At 38.3% G+C, this 22,737-nt stretch overlaps 1 protein-coding gene across 8 annotated transcripts in view; it reads right to left on the reverse strand.

The window, feature by feature from the left end:
* Nucleotides 1–22,737, reverse strand: part of Nrxn3 (neurexin 3) — a 1,482,316-nt gene that overhangs the window by 54,147 nt on the left and 1,405,432 nt on the right. For 5 of the 8 annotated variants that reach the window (XM_071606618.1, XM_071606610.1, XM_071606632.1 and 2 more), the window contains one exon: nucleotides 829–907. In XM_071606618.1, coding sequence (XP_071462719.1) covers nucleotides 829–907 — 79 coding nt within the window. Of the gene's footprint in view, nucleotides 1–819; nucleotides 908–22,737 lie in introns of all 8 variants that reach the window. The other 3 variants (XM_027931677.1, XM_027931686.3, XM_027931684.2) reach the window with 1 other exon arrangement.

Genomic DNA, 22,737 nt, shown 5'->3' on the forward strand with positions numbered 1-22,737 from the left:
GACGATTTGGGAAAGTTGATAGGAAATAATTAGGGTCTGCAGTTGCCTATTGGACACTATATCATATATATATCACTATAAAATAAGACCATAAAACATCAAAATGTATCTGGGTCCAAATGAGGTACACATTAAAGCTTCTAAAATTATCAAAGTCTACTCAACTTCGGCTTGGAAGATACATTTTGAAGCATCACAGCTGTTGACATGGCATGATTCAGTACTAATTTTGTACTTACTATACTATATTGCTGTACAAGTTCTCTAGACATATAATGAACAAAATTAGTATAAATTTAATACCATGTTAACTGCTGTTGAAATCCCATGGAAAAAAAAAAATGCTTGCTTTACTTTTGACTTATTTATTTTTGCTACTTAAGCTCAGAAGAATTCATGAAGTTTAAGTGATATTTGTCAATCTTCCATGGCTCCACTTTGAGTTCAGACTTCTTTGATCTCATTCCAATATGGAATTCCTCATGCTCTTACTCCCTGTCAATTTCATAGCTGCACACTGGCTGCCATACATTTCCTGTCCCAGTGGTTAATCTGTGCATCTGACAACCGAAGTATTGTCGACTACCATGGAATTTATCTTTATCTATCAATGGACTTTGAATTTCTCTGGGATCCTTCCATGGGATGTGATGCTTTTGTTTATACATGAATATTTATATATGCATGTTTATACATATATAGATATAGAAAATACACACATTAACACACTATAATATATTTAAAACACATGTATAATCACATATATGTATGTATTATTTTTTTGCAAATGAAGAATAAAGCAAGCAAAACAAGACTGACCTGACCTACCTGTACTCGGCTCACATTCAACGAAGTCTTCATCATCACTTGAACATTCAGCAGATGAAACAAGGTCATCTGAGGTTGGCTGCTCATGTTAAAGGGCAAATGATGGGGTGGGAGAAAAGAGAGAGAAGAGAGAAGAAAAATAAGAAAATCCATGAAGATATCAAAGATTTGCTATAGTGTCCCACCTCCCATCATTACTGCTGTTTCTTTCCTCTAAAGAGGGCCATGCTGCAGGATGGAGAATTTTTAACTTCTCCATAGTCCAGACAGTTTGTGTGGCTCCAGAAGACTCAGGTCTGTCCCTTCTCTGTAAATCACATCATGCATCCTGACTCTAATTTCAAAGGTGAGGATCTGGACAGGACAAGGACTGTTGCAAAAGATGGGCACTAGAAGAATCAATCCAACACAGACATGCACTGTGACTCCAGGAGGGTCTCAGTGCATATGGTGTGCAGTCTCTAGTGCATGATTTGGTGGTTGTGAATCTATAGACGGGCATAATTAATGAACGCTGTGGAATGCAGTCTGTTCAGGAGTAGCATAATGGCTTCTCTCACTAGCAGCAATTCTTCCACATAATTGCTGCAATTAGCTGAATTAGTAATGTGGACCAGCAGAGTGATACAGCACGACAGCCCCTGGACTCAGGTAAGACTGCTCCAAAGGGAGCAGAACAAATTTAGACTCCAAGAATCATAGTTCAACTGGAGACCCTTCTCCTTTTTTTTTTTTTTTTTTTTTTTTAATTTCCCTGTTGAATTCTGCAGAAGCTCTCTAATGCCAGGGAATCTTTAATCTGTTATAGGAACCATAGAGGACATTGGGTATAGAAAGTAAGAAGGGCCCTTGCCATACAGAAGGTGAGAAGACTGCTTTCTGTACCTGGTACATATTAGATGCACAAAAAAAAAAAAAAAAAGTGTTGAATGAATGAATGACCTACAAATCTTTTGCAAAAAATAAACTTTTGGCTTACTATGTGTAAGAGTACTGAGAAGACTGTAGTGTAGGTATTCAATAAAAGATCAGTTTTTTCTTTCTTCATGTTAATAATATTGGTTTTCTGAGTATTACTTCCAGTCTACTGTATTCTGGATTCATATTCCAGAGGAATAGTTAATAAAGAAACTGCTTTGTCTGTCTGTCTGTCTGTCTATCTATCTATCTATTTTTTGGTACTAGGGATTGAACCCAGGGTTGCTAAACCATTGAGCCAGTATCCCCAGTCCTTTTTTTATATTTTATTTAGAGATGGGGGTCTCACTGAGTTGCTTAGGGCCTAAGTTTGCTAAGGCTGGCTTTGAATTTGTGATCCTCCTGTCTCAGTTTCCTGAGCCACTGGGATTACAGGCATGTACCACCACACCTGGTCTCTCCTTGACTATTGAGCAATTACTATAAGCCAATTACTGTAAGCCAATTACATGCTTGACTTGTATCTTTACTTATCAGTTCCAGCTATTATTAATTAATTAGACTCAATTCCTAAAACCATCCTTTGGGATAGAATGAGTGAATGGAAGTCACACAGGTTACCTGAGTTGCTGAAGGACATTCAGCCAGTGAGAAACATAGAGGGGATTTAACAGGAACATCTTGGTTAACTTGTGTCTTTGTGACCCACGAGAGTCTTATTTGTACCTCATCTTATATGATATTATGGACTGAATTATGTTCATATGTTGAAATCCTAAACCACTAGTACCTCAAAATGTGACAGTATTGGAGACAGGGCTTCATAGAGGTAATTAGCTTAAAATGAATTCATTAGGATGAGCCCTAATCCAATATGATTGGTGTACCTAAAAAAAAAAGGAGATTAAGACACAGACTTACACAGGGGTGAGACCACGTGAACACACAGGGAACAGAGGGCCATCTATTAGCAGAAGAGAGAGGCCTCACAAAAAGACAAGGGTTGTAACACCTTCCTTTCTGACTTTTAGTCTCTTGAACTGGGAGGAAATATATTTCTGCTGATTAAACCACACAGTCTACAGCACTTCGTTATGGCAGCCCTAGCAGGTGAATGCAGGTGACAACTCATATGCTTAATATTTCCAGAAAACATCCTCTTTTATATAGATATGCTAGCTGTAGGATTACTGGGCACAGGAAAGAATGGCAGAGAAACCATGTTAGGTAATTCATTTCATCTCACTGGCAGTAGTGGAGAGGTCCCCTAAACTACTTTATTAATCTTTATTCTACATCTGACAGGGATATACCTCACACCCTGCTCCTCCTTAAGCTTAGCAGGGAAAAAAAAATCTTTATTTTCTTTTTCAATTAGACACCTCTGAATTGTATGTTTCAGATCTGGCAGCTGCAGCTGGTAGTCATATTCTGGGGAACAGTTATTTGTGTTGGAGAAAGGACAAGCACCCCTTGATGCTTCTTACTGTGTGGGGACCCTATGCAGCTCTACTTCCAGTTACTTAGGGAAAGTAAGTGATAAGGAAATAAATGGAAACTGTACAAATAAAGAATGCAATTTTGCCGGGCGTGGTGGCACACACTGGTAATCCCAACAGCTTGGGAGGCTGATACAGGAGGATCCCTAGTTCAAAGCCAGCCTCAGCAATGGCAAAGCACTAAGCAATGTGGTGAGACCCTGTCTCTAAATAAAATACAAAATAGGGCTGGGGATGTGGCTCAGTGGTTGTGTGCTACTGAGTTCAATCTCTGGTACCAAAAAAAAAAAAAAAAAAAAAAAAAGCAATTATAAGAGGCAAACACCACTTTGGAAGGGCTACAATCATCAAGAGTTTTAAAGCATGCTCCTCCACGGCAGTAAAAATTAGTTTGGGCTGGGGTCCAGATCTTAATGCAATGATTCGTGACCCTCCCAAAGACCACAGCTGCATAACTAAATATATAAATTATCTTGGGTATTAACATTTTATGGAAGAAGAACAATTAGGAAAAAAAGATTCTGAGAAAATTCATGGGGGTGGGTCATTAAAAAGATGTTGAGAGTACACTTACAAAATATACTCAACTGGAAATTAATTGTTAGTGAGTTGACTAGAAGGACCTTGCAGAGTGGCCCTTGTCCGGCTTTGGCCCCTAGTTTTGAGAAGAAACTGGAAAGTTGGTAACAATCAGTGAACTCCATTCAGGAACTAAAGGTCAGACAATAATGTTTTAAAAGTCCATTGAGCAAATGTATGGCAACAATGTGTGACTCCAATGGAAACCACATCATACATTTACATCATATTACTGGAGCTTTGACTCAATCCTAAGGGAGACATCTTCATTGTTATGAAATAGAATATAAAATGCAAATGTATTTTCAGGAAAAGTACTCGACTCCAAGAATGAAAGAAGATATATTATTTTTCTCTTAGTGTCTTTCAGCCTTCTCTGTATTTCACAAGTTTCTCCTCCTGTGGTTGGGGTGACACTGTTGATGGCCCCACTCTCCTATTCTCCAATCCCTTCCCCACATTCAGTTCCACCTCGAGGATGAGCTCCTAAATTCCCCTGCAGACCTCAAACCTTCCGACTCTCATTCCCTCATGCTCAGCTTCTAAGAGGTCTGTTTTCTGCTAATCTTCTGTATGAATATGTATGATTATAATCTTCCTCCCAGGCAACAGAACTCAATGTTACCACTAGTTCCTATAAATGGTGACTAGATTCAAAGAATCTAGGTGGCAGTGTAGCCAAATGTGTTAAGAGCAGGTCTGTCTCTAGGCAGAGTGCTTCTACTTACAACCAGAAAGTGATGGGGTGAGGGATGAGTTCCTTCCCTAAATAACTAAATCAATCAGCCTATCAGTCAATCAATCAGTCATTCTAAGTGTGGTGCGACTCCTAAATTGCTAAATTTTGTTTCTGCCCATGTACTCCAACTTTTATGATTTATCCCCATTATTAGAACTGTCCATTGCTGATGCTCCATTTCTGATTGCCCTTGCCCTAAGGAGGGATAAAGACATGGTCTATTTCCAATGGCACTGGACCTAGCCAATTTGTGTGGTCCTAGATGATTCAGCCCCTTCCTTTCTGCCCTTTAAACCTCACCATCACCATTCAGTCACAGCTAACTGAAACTCCCAAAGTAACTGCAAACATCCCAATCCCTCCTTGCCCAGGGCAGGAAGCAATGTTTTCTTCAAGAACCTGGCATCCAACATTTGCCATGCCTGTGTCATTTCAGTAGAACTTTCTCTGCCAGGAGTATCAGGCATAATTAAGAAAAGGACTCAGGATTCAGGATGCTCATATACAAATTTTCTTTTTCTCTGATTCTGTTCCTGACATCCAGACATCTAGTCAAAAATTATGAGCCAAGGCTTTTAGATGAGGTGAACAGCTTAGAATCATATCCTAAGTAATAGCAATTTGAATTGATTGAAAGTTACTCTTACTCCTAGAAAACCCAGGGCTTTTAATTTTTTAAAGCTCCCCCCACCCTGTGTTCTTCCACAGATATAAGCAAATGCAGGGTCGAATGCTGATTCTTGAAAGAAAAGGTCCCTCCTGGATGACTGATTCCCATAACCACTTTTAGCAAGCTCCATAGTCGCGTATTTACACAGAATCAGAATAGTATTGTTAAGAGTAGAACAGAACTATCACTTTTTTTTCTTTTTGCCTTTAAATAAAATTCATTAGCCTCTTTGGATATGTTGGGGGGGGGTGCATTTTTCCATAAACACAACCATTTTCAACAATTATGTTTAATTCCTTAAGAAAAGTAGTTGGTACTCCTATGGAGAAATGGATGCAGGAACTATAAGGAATCATGCCTATTAGTAACATTAACACCTGCCACATTGAGGCTTTGTGTTAAGCACTTCACACATTAATCCTTACAGTACTCACAAGAGCCAAGAGTGTAGACATTTCCAGTGATCTCTGTTATTTTAACCACCTACCACCAGGTGCCTTCAAGTAATGGTGTTGCTTTAGGAAACATTTCTGTTCATGTGGTTATGATGGGGATGTCCATGGTGGAAACTTCCATATCATCTGCTGCACATTTTTTCCCCTCATGATGACTATCTGAAGTTCTCACAATTCCCAGAAGCTAAGTTTACAGTATTTACACAATAGTTTTCCATATGTTAAATACCAATAGCATTTATAATGTCATTGAAGGAAGCAGAAAAGATCCATGACCACCCACAAACCAATTAGTTTTGGTAGTGGCTGGGCAGCAAGGTTCACAATCAAAAGATTTTGTGTATTCATTCATTCATTTGTTTATTCATTTATTTCTTCAACCGATACATATTGAGTTCAGATGAATAGAGCACTGTACCAATTATGAGGGATAGAGCACTAGACAAGGCAGACATTTCTCTCTGGAATACACTCTCTGAGGAGACAGCCAAGTAAACAGACATACTCGACTCGACATAGTAAATTCAATGCTATGACAAAAATAAACAGAAGATGCCAAGGAGCAAATAGCAGGAGAGTAGAGATACCTCCCAGGCAGAAGAAAAGTGGCAAATGAGCCCTCAGGGACCCATGGGTAGGTGGGAGCAAAAAGCCAGAACTACAAACGGTAGGAGGAGAAGGATATTTCCTGTGAAATCCACAGTATTTGAAAAGGGTTCAAGGCATGAAATAACTCAGTTTATTTGTGCACCTACATGGCACAGGGTGACTGGCATGAAGAGATATACTTGACAGCTGCTTGAATTGTCATCTTGTTCTGGGAAATGTGGCTAACAAGCACGCATCTCATACCCTGCCCTATCAGGCTCCTCTCCTTGTCCCCTGCCCCTCCGCCCACATCCCACCAGTGTCATTCATCACATTCCTGTGCAGGCTGACACACATGGCTTTGGAATGTAATGCTTGGGAATGATGGCAAGCGTTCCCCATGGTACAGATTAAACACCTTACCTTGCTTTCTCAAGAGGAGGAAAATAGTCTCCTGCCGTTATATATTACCTAAGTCCTATATTAAAAATAATAATTCATTCTACTCTATTTTAAAAAATGTGTTTCATATTTCTAATCCACATGTTGAAATTACTTGGTTTTGTATTAGGTTTCATAAAACTAAAGATAGGTATTATAATAACTTTCAATAAAATATCTCTATGGCAGGAGCCCTCTTTATTCCTTTCCTGAAAGGTTTTTTTTTTTTTTTATTGCATTTATGTTCCTTTTTTCCCCCTACCAATGCTTATTGAAATTACCTTGGAATAAAACTGGAACTGATGAAACCTCAAAACTGTCCACCCAAGTAAATTTATGGGTCTATTTGCCTTCCAGTTCCTTCAGTTTCACCAACTTGATTTCTCATTTTCTTCCAATGAGTTATTGTTTCTATAATCACCTGCTTCTAATTATTTATTTTGCAGGTCCTCTGCCCCACCTCAGCACAGGGACCGTTTCACACCATTCCTCATTATTATCCACAATTTGGTGTCCAGAGCAGTGTCTACTGAATGATCAGAACTGTTCATGACAGTTTTGCCAAGTCCCCTCCCGACTGCCCAATTGACTTTCATGACTTCGAATTCTAACCTTTAGCCCTTTATCTTATACTGGTCGTGGGCTAATCTTTTGGGGGAGCAATCATTTTTCTGCACCCAGCTCCTTGGAAGCATGGTTATTTGACCGAGATTAAGGGTGAGATAAAATAAGTCCTGCCACAGAACAGCTTTATGAAATTATAAATAACACACTCAAGAATGATGATCTCCTTTCTTCCAGTGAAAAAGGAAAAGAGAAAGGCCCATAAATATTCTGGAGTCCCACTGAAAACAGCCATACATCTTTGCAGCTGCTCCATGCTAAAAAGAATTAAATTCCTTCAAATGCTTGGTGCTTTAGATTTTCCCCTCTTCACTTCCATTCTGAGATAAGAGTTAGTGCTTTAAATATCTCTTAGGAGGGAGAGTTCCATTCAACTGCCTTATGAGTATTTATTCTCTTTTTAAATAAAGGATGCGGGAGGTATTTTTTAGTTACCTGGAGCCCACTGACTCTAGGTAAACCTATAACCTTAGATAAGATTTTAGAAGTTGGACTATCTCACTTTAAATTTATTTACTAAGTTTTTATTTATTAAACTCCTGCCATCACAGTCTCATCTTTGATCAATGTTAATACACACACACATCCTGGGATGATTTTTATATTTAACACCCAAGGAAAAATAGCCCTTCCTGTTAGGCTGAAAGCATGGCTTAGCAGACTTAAAAAGACAAAGAGAAAAGAGCTCAGAAGGTTGGGCAAACTTATTAGAAGACTTTCTTTCCTCCTCTCTTCTATCATTTTACCCAAGCCCAATACAGAAGCCACCTCAGAACACAGTAAGATGTATTCATGTGATATCTATATTCTCATTATATTCTGATTAAACGCACCCTGTGTAGTCATCTTCAATAAAGGTATCTGACATTGTTATGACAAAATGAAACATAAATGATTTTACTCTGAATTGCTCAAGTATGGAAGATGGGGACTCAGAATTAGGCAGGTCCTGAATTATGGTGACAGAAACAAAGTTCTAGTTTGTTGTGATGTTCTCTCAGGTGACTCTGGGATCCCATTTCTATGTGTCTAAGTGTCTTCACTGGATCAATGCCCTGTGAATTTTAACACTATTTTCCAGGAGTCATGTTGTAGGGTTTTAAACACATTTCCTTTCTTCTCTCTATGACTTCTGGTGATAATCACTTGAACAACTGACTTGGCTCATATTTCCATGGAATGAGAAGTTTTCTAAGGAGAATTGCCTTAGGTTAAAAACATTGCATTTAGCCTAATCAAAATTATTTAATTGGAACAGAGCTCACTAAGCAATCTGAATTAAAAGCAAAACATTGTCCGTGATATATGTTTTTAATTGGGCTTGCATTTACTCATGCATCATTCATTTCCTCCACAAACATTTACTAATGGCCTATGATATGCCAGTTACTATGTTGAGTACTGGACAGGGCCAGTTTTGTCCTAAAACACCAATTAGTTGATAAACCATTATCTGTTACAAAACTTTGAAATTAATATGGAGTACCCACCATAATAAAATTGATTATTTATCTATTGTCATTAAAGACAGCAGATTTTACTGTAATCCAAGTACATAGTATCTCCTACTTCCCTAAAACCTTTGCCCACCTTCAAAAGTCTGTATTTTCTTCTTCTTTTCCACAGGAGCAGGATAAAGAATGACATGATTTATAATAACTTTTGCTAATGAATTAGCCTTTAAGAAAATCCCTTTGCAGAGTCAAGATTTAACTAATAGTAGAAAAAACAAGCTAAGCTTAGTCATATCTTGTGCTAAGGATTGGGATCCTTTCTAACGCTGAGGTCTTCAAGAATGATATAAATGAGTACAATGCAACATTTTTTTTTTCTTTTTCTTTCCACTTTTAAGTTATTTCTTCCATCTGTTCAAAAAGGGAAGAATGGATCAAGAGAGAGGGGAGGGAGGAAGAAGAAGAGAGTGGGTGGAATGGGGATTAATCTATCTGTTGTTCAACGTAGACTGACAGAGGGAAGGAGAGTATTGAACCACAGAAGATTAACCAAACTTCAATGTACCTTCCCAAAAGCAGGAGGAATGTAATGCTACGTGGCGTTCCACTGATAAGCAAATCCCTCTAAATCCTTTCAATTTATTTCTTGGCCTAGAGAAATTACATATTATTTAGGAGACAGAAAACAAAAACAAAAAAAGAAAAAAAAACCCTAGAAAAATAAACCATCTACCCAGCCTACACCATCTCTAGGAAATCCAGACTGGGTGCCTATTGATTATGTAAACATAATGCTGTGTCTGATGGTTGCTTTTCTTATTGGTGCAGTCCTCTCTAGGACTGCTAATCAGAGAAATTTGTCTGCATTTACATAGAAAACTCTGTCTGGTTTTCACCACAAACTTTTTAGTATTCAGGCTCTGAACATTATAAGGGAATGCCAAAAATTTCGATGAAGCTCCAAAGACCTGATCTACTTTTCATTCTTCTTTCTCCTCTTCCTCCTCCTTCTGTTTTCTTTTCTTTTTTCATTTTTCTTTTGAGATGGGATTTCTGGTCTAAAACCAAGCCTCTATTTAAAAAGGGGGGTAACCAAAGCCAAATATTTATGTGACCCACAAGCAGTGATATGAGTAGACTTCCTGAAACTAGTTTCCATCATGGAGAGCCTCCATATATTTCTGATCCAAAGATGTTAATAGTGTGTCTTACTGCATGCTTTTTGTTATTCTTGTAGAGGGAAGAAGAATGCATGTTTGAAAATAAAATAAGGAAAATAGAATTGTATTGCCTTGTGGGAAGGTAGTTCTCTGGGCCCTCTCTCTTAGTAGCCTAAATGCACCACACAAGGAAAAATAGCCCTTCCTGGTTGGTCAAAGCATGGCTTGGAGAACTTAATAAAATGAACATCAGAGGAGAATAAGCAGGTGTGAGGGGCAGGACAAAGCCAGTGTGCTGGCTGGGAGGGCAGTGTGAACACTGGTCAGCAACTCTGAACAAAATAATGTTAGGTAGCAGTTTAGTCCAGAGCATGCGACACTGGTTCTCAATCTTGGGTCTTATAATGAATTGAACTATATGTGATGAGCAGGAGAGAAAGGGGTGGGGAAACAGCAAAACTACTGGGAATCAATAAATAGTCAAAAGCTTATCTATGGTAAGTCATTTTTATTGAAAGGACTATATAATGCACATGGGCATCTCTTAGGCCTATGTAGAAAAGAGTTGAGAACAATTAGCTTAGAAGACTGGACATGATTGAGATTTGTGCTCAGCAAAGGAGAAATGAAGAGAGTTGAGGCTCAAAAATGTGTCATGTAAACATGAGAAGCAGTGCATACTAGTAGAATTTGGAATTTAGTATGTGGTACAGACAACCTACCCAGAACAAGCAAATAAAATCACCTGAATATGAAATACAGGGATAAAAATAAAGAATTATCTTTCCTTATCACACTGAAAAGACTCTCTCCCACTCAGCCATGTAATGTAATGTGGAAAAAGCCAAATGTAGGTGTTAGAGCAAAGTCAGCAGCTAAAGCCAGGTTATTCATTTGAAGCTGGACTTAATAAATTACTAAGGGAGTTTCGAGTGATATTCAGTCAGCAAGTTTGAGTCAGAACCGTGAGAGGAAAAAATGAGGGTCAAATGGGAAACATGATACAAAACTCCAAGAAAGGAAAATACAAAGGTCAGCTATGGATTGAGGATTTAGCCCTAGTTCCTCATGTCTAGAAGATAATACCAACCTCCCACAGAGAAAGATTGGGGATCAGATTCAAATAAAAATGTTTGATGTATATAATAAATCTCAATTTAGAGAAGGTCTTCGGGCACTGTTGAGTGAGAAATTCTTGAACCCAAATGGGCCCACTTAGCCTCCAGAAGTCACTTCCTCATCCCCAGACTGCAACTAGTATCAAATGGATAATCCCATCTCAGATATTCATTTGAAATAATTTACAAAGACCAATCAAACACGACTTCCATATGGGATAGAACAAGGCTATTCATTTCTGATCTCTAATGGATAGCAAGGCTAACAACATTTTCTGATTCTAGTTCATAAGCGACAACATTTACCCAATGTCAAAGTGGGTGCTGGAAATACAGCAGGAGTAATCACAGGCATGAGAGCCATGGTAGCACACAGGACTGCATGTTCACTTAACCACTTTATCTCCAAATGTGTGTTTTGTGAGTGGAGGACAATGGAACAATGGGGTATGTGTGCAACAGAGGAGACTGTTGTAATGTGTGTATCTACCCTGTGCCTTGCCACCCTATCCACATATAGTGTTCATGAGCACAGGAGTCTGTAGACTCATCTTGTGCAGGAATCATATGACTCAAACACCTTTTGTAAAAACATTAATTCCCCAGTATTTCTCCTGGGGAGATTGGTATTGGCCTTTAGACAAAAGTGGTTAGGAACAAGTTTTTAGCCCAAAGCCGACCATCTTTGCATTTCTCTTGCTTGGGGTTCCATGCTATATCTCCTTGGTAACAGAAAGCATGTTCCAGCTACTAAGTGGAGTACTGGGAGCCTCAACAAGGCCACTTTCTCTCTTTGGACCAGATATTGCTTATAGAGCAGAAAGAAGGAAATGGTGTTCTAAGAAACATGAACCAACAAAAAATACCCATTGCTCTCTTTCTTCAATCTGCACTCCCCAAATACTTACACTGAAAATAATGGCATGGTGAGGGGAAGACAGGGAAACCAGAGATCAGTCCCTTTCAGTCCTATATCACTCATCAGTGAGCTGAAGTTACACAGTGTTGCTAGAATGTACGCAGATCAAACAGTGAAACAAAACCCAGCAAGTTAGTCTGGGCAGCATTTCCATGTTTCTGGTAAGAGCAAAATGCATATGTATATATGAGCTACGAAATAAGAAGTTTGTTATTTTGGTGATTCTGCATTTGAGCCTAATGCCCTTAAATTTGCATTTAAAACTAGCATTGCACAATATAAAAATGAATGGTAATGTTTATGCTAATAATTTTAAATTTTCATTTTTCTTTCTTTAAGATGAAATTAAATAGCAAATAAAAGCAGCATGGTAAGTTGCGAAAGAGTCTATGGAAGAAAGAAAAAGAAAGGGCTTTGTATTTAGTGCTTTTTTGAACAAGGGACTCTTGGTTTTCTTGTGTGCTGGTTTCTACAAATTATGTAGCCACCCCTGAGAACAGTTCTGCAAAATGCTTTTGAACAGGCCAAAGGAATGTGACATGGTTTTCAGAAACTTAAATTATGAAAAATAGTTTATGTTCCTGAAGCTGGGTTCCTTGTGCTTTACCCCTAGCTTCATGGCTATGATCCTTAACCAGCTTTATTCTCTCAAAATTACTCTGGGAGAAACAGCACCACCATTCTATACTGTTATGGTGCTCCTAATAAGGTGCTTACCCTTTTCCCTTCTTGATCCACCTTGACCACTATTTAACAACATTCCAGAGAATATTTCATAAGGACACAGTTCTCTCCACTTCCTCTCAATTCTGAAAATCCAGAGTTTCAAGGTAACCTCCTTAAAGACAAATAATGATCACGTTATTTTTGGAAAAATTGGGATGTACCTTATCCACAGAAGTTGTATGGTGAATGATAAAACCCAGATAGAGAACTGACCCAACAGAATCAAGAGCCTTTACTAACACTGGCTTTAAGGAAAGCTTCCTTCTCTCCACTGCCTTTGAGAACCAGCTGATCTTGGGGTAAGCAGGCAGTCTCTCCAGATTACCCTCTTAGGAAGTGAAAGTCAGTGAGCACCAACTGTGCAGAATCATTGTCATCTTTAAAAACTGTCCAAAGAGTATTTTTAATTTGAAAGAAATCAATATATCATTTGCTGGAATGATATATATATTTTTTTAAATCTGAGCATCTTTATTTAGCTTTTCTGTATTTTTTTTTCTCTTAATCTTTAAGAGAGCAAAGGAAAAGGTGTTTTGTGTGTATATGTATTGATTCAGTCACTTCGAACAAAAAATAAACAACTAAATACAGCACTGTAGCTTTAATGACAATCTTTCAGGGATCAAGATCTCTAAACAACTCAGTCCCTCATTCCAGTTGATTGGAAATAAACAGAAATCAATAAAACAGGATTACTGGGCAATAAACAAGAGAAGCCACATTCATAATTTAAGAAGCTTCTTTTCATGCACTCATTACTGAAGAGTGCACTTGGGCCCTATCCTATTTTTACAGCAGCATAGATTTCCTCTCAGCATGTACTCTTTTCCTTTATTTTATTTTATTGATAAGTGAAGAAAAAAAGATTGTCTAACATATCAAGAGGCTCCTATGCTCCTATTTTTTTTTTTTTTTTGTACCAGGAATTGAACTTAGGGGGACTCAACCACTGAGCCACATCCCCAGCCCTTTGTTTTTTATTTAGAGACATAATCTCACTGAGTTGTTAAGTGCCTTGCTAAATTGCTGAGGCTAACTTTGAACTCACAATCTTCCTGTCTCAGCCTCCCGAGCCACTGGGATTATAAGCATGTGCCACTGCACCTGGCTATACTCCTAAATTTGCTCAGAGAATACTAGGCAAAGAGTAACCCCTCAAACAATTCCTATCCCAAATCTGTATGTCTATCAATGTGCCTAAAGGAACATGGTCCCTGCCTTCAAAGTGTTTATTTTGCAGCAGAGAAGTTAACTATCCTATCACAAACATTGTCAATCTCCAGTTCCCTCAAACTCCTTCCCAACTCTGGCATTGTGACCATTCTAGCCAAGTCTCCTATGTAACTAGAAGTAGCCACGTGTTACAGATCTGGACAAAGAGATGAATAAGGACATTTGCTAGAGCATATAGAAATGGCTTGGCTGATCCAATTGCTTTTCCATTTTCCTTGGGTTTGGATGGGTTTTCTGGTGCTATAGCAGCCATCTGGTGACCATAAGGCGGCAAGTATCAGAGAAAAGCCAGGAACAGAACTGAGAAGCTGATTCTGATATCATCAAATGTAACATAATCTGAGCTGAATCAAGTAGATTTCTTCTCTCTAGACTAGAGAAATCTTGTTCAGTAAGAAGATGAAGTCTCTCTTCAGTCACCACAGGTCAGGTTTTCTGCTACTAGAAGTTAAAAATCTATCCTAAAGAGAGGCCAAGCCACAGAGATCAAAGGGAGGCAGAGAAGACACGAGGCCTTGTTGGGAATGGTCTCTGCCTTTGGTGTACATTAGTTACCAGGTGACATTTTCATAATATGCAGGAGTGGGACTTGGGTGTCAGCCTGGTGGGGAGAGCTCCACTGTGAATACAGTGCTCACTGAAACTCCAATTCACTGGAGTAAGAGAAGCTATAGAAGGATCATTATAGAATTGAGTGGGCAAGGAGAAATAGTTTTACCTTAGTAAGGGAAAATGCTTTTGATTAAATATCTTTTAAGCATTTGCAATCTACATATCCCAGATTGAACTGAGTATCTTCTCCTACTGTCCCTGTGGCCGCTCTGCCTGTGGTGTCATTACTCTTCAGGTACAGGCTCTAACCCTCAGGGTCATCTTTAAATCCTCCCCACTCACCATCACCTCCAGGCACCAATTCTGGCAAAGTCCATCTCTAAAATGCTGCTTTATTTTTCACTTCTATTGCCCTGGTTGCTTTCCTGGATGAATTTTGAGATTCCTTAACCAGATATCCCACCTATGTTTACCTTGCTCTCATCAGTAAACTCTAGAAAGTATTGCCAGGATAAAAACACTGATTTTGCATGTAACTCTTCTGGTCCAGATTTATCTCACTGCTTATCAAATAGAGGGCTGACTTAAAAAAAAAAAAAAAAAACAGTTAAAAAAATTAAGATCCTCTATCCCTGAGCTCCAATGTAACTGGAAGCATTATCTTCTACTACCACCTGCCCCTGTAAATACCACCACATTCTGACTATTAAATAAATGTTTACATTCCTTGAACAAATGTATTAAGTTGCTGACTTATGTTTTGGCTTGTACTCCACCTTACCCAGCTCTATTTGCACTTCTTTGCATTTCTACCTGCTGAAATTCCATACATCCTTATTTAGGATCCAACCTAATACTTCTCATGAAGCACTTTCCTGATCGCAAAGCTGAAAAATGCAATACTTCTTTTAGCACGCCGACTCAGTATTTTCCTAGGATCTTATTAAAGCACTTATTATATTCTAACTTATGACATTTTCCCTCTACCTGATTGCTACTTGAGGGAAGAAAGAACCTTGTCTGGAGGCAACTATAATATCAAGGGGCAAGTGTTATATTTGGAGTCAGAAGACATGAGCTTTGACATTTATTTATGGTGGAAGCCCAGGGCAATGGAAGCACTCTACACATTGGTTTTCTCTTCTGCAAATATGATACAATGACATCTGCTTCACTTGTATTATATTTATGTGGGTTGGAAGTGGTATAAGTGATTCAGAGATGTTACTGCCTATGATAGTTGTCAGAATTATGGAGGTATTTATTATTAGTTTGAAATCACCCACAGAACTACAATTAGTATCTGGCCAGAACTTAAGTGCAAAAAGAAAGGAAGGAAGGAAGGAAGGAAGGAAGGAAGGAAGGAAGGAAGGGTAAGTGCTCAGATAATGTTTGCTTATTTAAATAGAATTAAGTGAGCCAGAAGAGATGTTTTAAAGGCTGGGAACTGTAGGGATGGAGGAAGGAAGTATTTTCCATCCTTGCTGAATTATTATTAGTTCTGACCTTTGGAGATAGCTTTATAAGCTCGATTTCAAGAGCGGGGGTTTCTCATCCATGAATGAGGGGATTTAAACAATGTGTTTAAATGGAAAATTATTCCTTTAAAAAGTAGGAAATTCTGTCCATAGAATTCATAACAACATGGATGGACCTAGACTGCATCACACTAAGCAAAATAGTCAAGCACAGGACAAACACTGTATGATCTCACTCACATGTGGAATGCACAAAGTCAAAGACACATTAAAGAGTAAGATGGTGGGTTCCAGAGGAAAGGAGGTGGGGGGATCAGAAGGGGAGATTTGATATAAGACTAAAAATTTCAGTAGGACAGGAAGGATATGCTCTGGTGAGCTATAACATGGTTACTATAGTTACTAATAATATATTATATATTGTGGAACAGTTTAAAGCATGGATTTTAAATATTCATACCACAAAGAAACAATAAATATTTGAGGTGATGAGTACGTTAATTAGCCTGGTTTTATCCTTTCACAATGCATACATGTATCAAAACATCACATTGCAGTTCCTAAATATATACAATGATCATTTATAAATTAAAATAAAGCTTAGAAAAAAGAACAGGATTTCTTTGGAGGAATACATTTGCTTTAGAAAAAGAAAAAGACAGTCCAGAAAAGCCCATAAACAATTTGTACAGCAATTCAATAGCCGTGTATCGTGTACTATAGGTTTCAACTAAGTTGGGCATCAGGTAGCAATCTGGAAATTGGGACCATTTAATATTTGAGTAGACTAGTCTTTTGCAGGAAGTCTATTAAGTGCCCCCCCCCCAAAAAAAAAAGAAAAGAAAAGAAAAAGATATCAGGGTTTTGCTTTTCATCATTCCAAACAGTCATGGTTGAGCAGAACCTAGGAAGCAGCTGTGATTCTTTGGATACACACTTAAACCTTTAAGTGAAATTCTTTACATAAAGGAAAGTCAGAGTATGTGTAATCACTCTGCATAAATGCCCTGTAAAATGATTTCAGCAATTACACTGTTTGTAAGTACCTCTGAGTCCATTGTGATAAACATCTATCTTTGAATATTCACATTAATGCACTAGACTGTTCTTTCTTAGATAAATTTGAGTTTAACGTTACGCAGTTAGTATAGTTGAGCACCCTTTGCTCGTATTCCCTTCAATGTATACATCAATACATGCAGGGGGAGTATTTAAAGGTTGTGAGCTGCGGAGCACACATTAACACACAGGGCAGTCTCCAAACACCTTTAAATGCTGAATAAATAGACTTTAGGTTTTAAATATCATCATAGGCTGAATACCTAAGAATACATTTGGACTGGACCTTTAATTTCCCACATAAGCAATATCTTATAGGAAAAGGCAATAATGGTTTATACATAAAGTAGTTTTAATATGCTACCAATTGCTTGGCACACATAGGGCTAAATTAAATCCAATTCCCTAGTGACCCCTCTATGAAAAAAAGTAAATCTCTATCTGTGTGTATACCATAGACAAAAAAAAAAAATATATATATATATATATATATATATATATATATATATATATATATGGCCAAATATGTACATTAAGTGTGGACCTTAATTTCATTAACTTTTGCAACTAAACTGGGAAAATTCTTTAGGATCTTTATCACTTATTCAGATTCTATTTTCTTTGCTGTGGTGAAGGGAAGATTACAATTTCTTTGCTATGGCCAAGAGTACTAATAGTCTGTGGCCTTAATTACCTTCCATGGGTGTTATGCTAGCTGTAACAATGCTATTGGCAGGGGCATTGTAAAGGTTAACAGTCAGTTTGTACTAACCAGAGTGGAAGGAAGACTGATTCCTCAGAACAGACAATGGCTATCTTGTTGAAGGTAGATCCCAGAAGCTTCAGCTACCCCAGCCCTCAGTATGCCTTAAAGTGGAGACAGAGGAGAGTCTTGCTGGGAGGCATGCAGATGGCCTCACAACAGAAGGCACTTGGGGGCCATGGGGCAGTAGCTGTTTCCCAATTGATATTAAAGTACTCCAAAATTTTTACAAATTTCAGCAGATCTGAAAGCAGATGGTCCTAAGGAGGTCATGGTGGTACACTCAGTTTGTCTAGAAAAATTCTGTTGCCTGGTCTCGAAGGCTGACAACTCACCTTCACTCTTTCAAGGATTCTTTTCTGAGCTAATGCTTTGGGAAAAAACAAAAAGTCATATGAAAGTGTCCCCCCGTCTTGAAGAAGCTAATCATTAAACAGGTGTGTAAGTGGAATAAATATCCTTAATAATAAAAAGAAAAAAATGGGCTCTGAGGAAAGAGCAATAACTTCATCCCCTTCTCTAGAAGAGTCAGAGAGGAATTCAGGGAGATGATGGTTTTGGCGTTTTAGCTTTGATAAAATAATAGAGAATTAACAGACAGATGTGGGGACCGATAGTGTAGGTGAATAGTACCAATTAATGCATAGACAGAAAAGCAAAAAAAAGGAAGGAATAAGAATAAGAGACTAATATGGTTTGGCTGGAGCATTGAATCAGTACGAAGAAATTGGTACTCGAATGAAGAAGCGAGAGAGGGAGAGAAAGAGGGCGAGAGGGAGGGGGGCAGAGAGAGAGAAGCAGAGGATACATTGATGCCTCCAGGGAAACTCCCTGTATTTGACAAGATGAATCAAATTCGGTGTACACTAACAGTGCACCCGCAAAGTGATCTTTTTCTACAAATGCCAGCACATATTTGTTTAATCCTAGAAGGAATGCATGTTCCAGGTATTTAAAGCAATGGTTCTGCCAAGCAAATTTTCCCTGCTGGGGACACTCAGCCGAACATGGACATTAGTGCTAGTGCATACACTTCAGAGAAGAAGGGAATGCCCACTTCCACCCCTTCTTAAGTAAAGCCCCTATCAGGAGGTGAAAGCCTTCCAAATAATTCTTATCCGTGGGTAAGTATTCTACTCTCTGTTCTGGAAATCCATCCTGCAGAGTTTTTCTGTCTTCTAACTGAATAAAATGTGCAGCCTGAGAGGCAGTTAATAATGCCCTGCAGAGTGACTTTCAGTCTTGCTGAATGTGATTATATCCAGACATTCGGAATGGCCATGTTCACACTTGTATGTGTGTATATGTTTGTGTGTAAGAATGTGTGTTTATGTGTGTGTGCTTGTGTGTGTGTGTGTGTGTGTGTGTGTGTGTAAGCGAGAAAGAGAATAACAAAAACATAAAAGGGATAAAGTTAGTTTCAAAGGTCCAATAGATTCCCAGCTGGAATGCACTTGTGGAAAAAGAAAGTTACATAAAAGAAACTGGCAGCTTTAAACACCATCTGGACCATGCTGTGCTCATTTGAGCTTTACCTGTTTAAAAAAAAAAAAAAAAGAGGCAACACAACAAAAAGTCCCTACAAATACAACTATAGAAGAGGTTTTCTGATTCTTTGGAGATCAGATGCTCTTGTCTTCAAATACGTACAGTGTATTTCCTTCGGTCCTGTTTGATACAGGGGTAGATTTCCTTTTTAAACCAGCAAGAAAAAGGCTTCTAAAATCTAATCTTAATCTTTGGAATAAAAGAGAGAGAGAGAGAGACATGCAAAAATAAACTCAGCACCTTTGAATCTTACTTAAAGAGTTTTCTAAACAACTCAATTGCTTTCTGCAGTCTTCAGAGGCAAAAGTAAACTCATGAGTCCCAAGCCCCATGGGAGCAGCATTGGGATTAGCAAATGTGGAAGTGTCCCCAACCAAAGAAAGAGAGAAGAAAAGCAATAATGCTAAAGGCATGAGACAGAACCTGGATTGTAACAGAACCTGGACTGAAACAGCAGGGAGTAGCCACAGAACAACCACACCTCTTTTTCTTAGTTATGGCAAAGGTTGGGACATTTTATATTCACAAAATGATAGCAGGTAGAAATGGTTTGGACTCTTGCTTTGTTTTTTTTTTTTTTTTTTTTTCAGCTACATAAGGATCCATCTCCATCTCTGACATACATTGAAGGAGAAAGATTTGAGGGGAGGTTTAATCATATTCTTTTCTTAAAAGAGAATAATATTTCCCCCCAGGAAACAACTTTCAGGTAAGGTTCAAATGCCAAGACTCAGTACTGCCTGAGACCATTTTTATTTTTATATTATAAGGGTGCAGAGGAGATCCTAGAAGATACAAAATCACACACAAAAAAAGCTAGAATGAGCAAACAGGAATCAGGATGCAGACCTCCCTCACAAAATGAATGCTGAAGTTTAATTGGTAAAAATCCACAAAATGCAAAACACAACAGCTGTGATGAAGGAAATTCTAAAGGCGTACATGATACTATTGTAATTTCACATAATTAAATGTATGCAATAACATTATTTTCAATTTTTTAAAAAAAGTACTCAAAGCCTATTAAATAGAGTGACATCCAAAAAAAAAAATGTTTCCCTTTGAAAATTTTAGGAATTACATTTTCTTAATGGACTTAAAATATGCTTTGAATTTCTGTTTTCTGAGTGACTGTCAAAATAGCTTGTAGAGAATAGAGCAGAGGGAATTTGGGAAAATAGCCCTTCCCCCACAAACACTACCATTAAATCTTCCAGGGACAGGAAAGGAGCAGGATTGTAAATAGATAGTGACTCCCCTGAAAAGCAAGCCCCCCCCCTTAAATCCTCATGTGATTCATAAAAAAGCAATTTGGAACATTTTAATTTCTTTTCCCACTTAATAACAGTAATGACTTTCTGGGTCAAACATTTCCTCCTAGTTAATGATCAGTTAGCTGAAAGGCTCAGTAACAAAGACCTACAACCTAGTCACTGACTGCCAATTATTGTCCACTTTATCAGTCAGCACTATTTAAACATAACAAGACATATGCCAAGCTATCCACAGAGGGCCGCATACCAAAATCATATCATTAAAAACATACTTCCATGAAGGCAAAGCTCTAGGGACCGCTATGCTATCACAGCGGCCATTTTTCTGAAAGACAGGCAAATGGTAACGCTTCCTCTTTGTTCAGATGATCCACAGAAGGACCCTGCCGGAGAAGATAAATTTCTGCATCCCTGGACTGTGAGAGGGTGAACAGTGGACACCACACAATGGTTTGAAGAGGACACTTCAAGGAGGAGCACCTGAATGTAGGTCCTACCTTAAACACGGGGCCCAAATCCTTATCTCTTTGGGCAAGGGTGGAGCTCTTGGAAGTGTCATATTGTATAAGAGAATAAAACTCAGAAAAAACTCAAGTTCAAATAATTATATCCTATGGGTTTAATTGGATTTCATTTTCCCCCTTGCTATATATTGTGATCACGTATTAGTTACACCCTGAAGTCAAGCCTTCAGTACTTCTTGGCAACATTTTGAAGGCTGTGGGACTATTGGCTAAAGGATTCCAGAAAATCATAGATTGATTAAAATTTTACAGCTAATACAAATGATGGTGAAAATCATTATCCTAAACCAAATCTGTCTTTTATTCATTTTTAATGCCCCTAAAGCTTTCAATGCATGCAACATAAATAAAATGAATACAATTCACCAATCATATGTTATCTTTGAAGTTGTTCTAAAAATTTTCAAGGTATAATAATTATCATAGTTTCCTACTATTCACATATGACATAGTGGCCTATCATTACTAGTCAGAGATCAGACTCTTAGTTGTGTCACAGATGGGACCAAACCCAGTTCTCTTGGCTTCCATCTACCATTTTTACTCTATGACACTAAGGGAAAAGGTAATAGACTTTTAGTTAGTAGGTATAAATATGGCTCACGAATGCCACAACTGATATTTTTTCTAAATATCAGTTAACCTGGTATTAAAGCTTCCACTAGCTTTCCTCACAAGTGACTTGTTCCAAACACATGTCCTTAGAAAATAAAAACACACTGAAACCTTATAACATAGTGCATAATGCTTTCAAGGAATGAAGGGTTTTCAAGCTGTGGAGGGAGTCCAAAGGTTGGCAGCTGTTAGTGGTTATGAAGGAGACAGGCTTGCTCTGAGGCAGCAAATACTTCCTGTAAGACTCTTCACCTGCCATAAGACAGCTACAAGAGTAGTCATCCTACCTCAAAGCATTTGAGGTAGCACAGCTCTATTAATCCCAATAGAGCACTGAGGAAGCCTTTTCTCTACACCTCCCTATCTGTGGAGTAGATAAGAAAATATTTTTTGGATGAGTGGCCCCAGTAAAACAACAGGAATGATAGCTTTTGCTATCAGCATTCTAATCACTGACTATTAGCTTCAGTGATAGCAGTAGTGGGTGGGAATTCGATTTATATGGAAAGCCTCTTCCCCAGTAGTGGATACATTGAGTCACATGAAATGCTAATGAGTGTCTGCCTTGACTGAACTTCTCTGGGTCTCTGCTCCAGCCTTAAAGGGAAAACTGGACTGAGTGGAATGTAGCTCTAATTTCCTTGGAAGGATATTAGAAGATGGCTCAGCTAGCTGGGGCCCTGGGGCCCAGAGAAGAACCAAGAACTTGACATGCACCAAGAACTTGATATGCTTGCAAGGGGTGTAAGTGAGGGAGTGAATGCTGAAATCAGGTGCAGGTGGCTACTGACAGATGTCTGCTCACTGTATTCCTTTCTTGACTCCTGGAACTCCGCAGTAGGACATATAAATTACCAAGGATTTTGGCCCTATTCTTTCTCCTATATCAACTCACTGCTAAGTTCTCTACTTCATAGGCATTCTTCCCAAAATATATGTTTTTTTCTTTTCTTAGTCATTCATTTGGAGGATC

This window comes from Marmota flaviventris, chromosome 2 (genome assembly GCF_047511675.1).
Source record: "Marmota flaviventris isolate mMarFla1 chromosome 2, mMarFla1.hap1, whole genome shotgun sequence".
Lineage (NCBI taxonomy): Eukaryota > Metazoa > Chordata > Mammalia > Rodentia > Sciuridae > Marmota > Marmota flaviventris.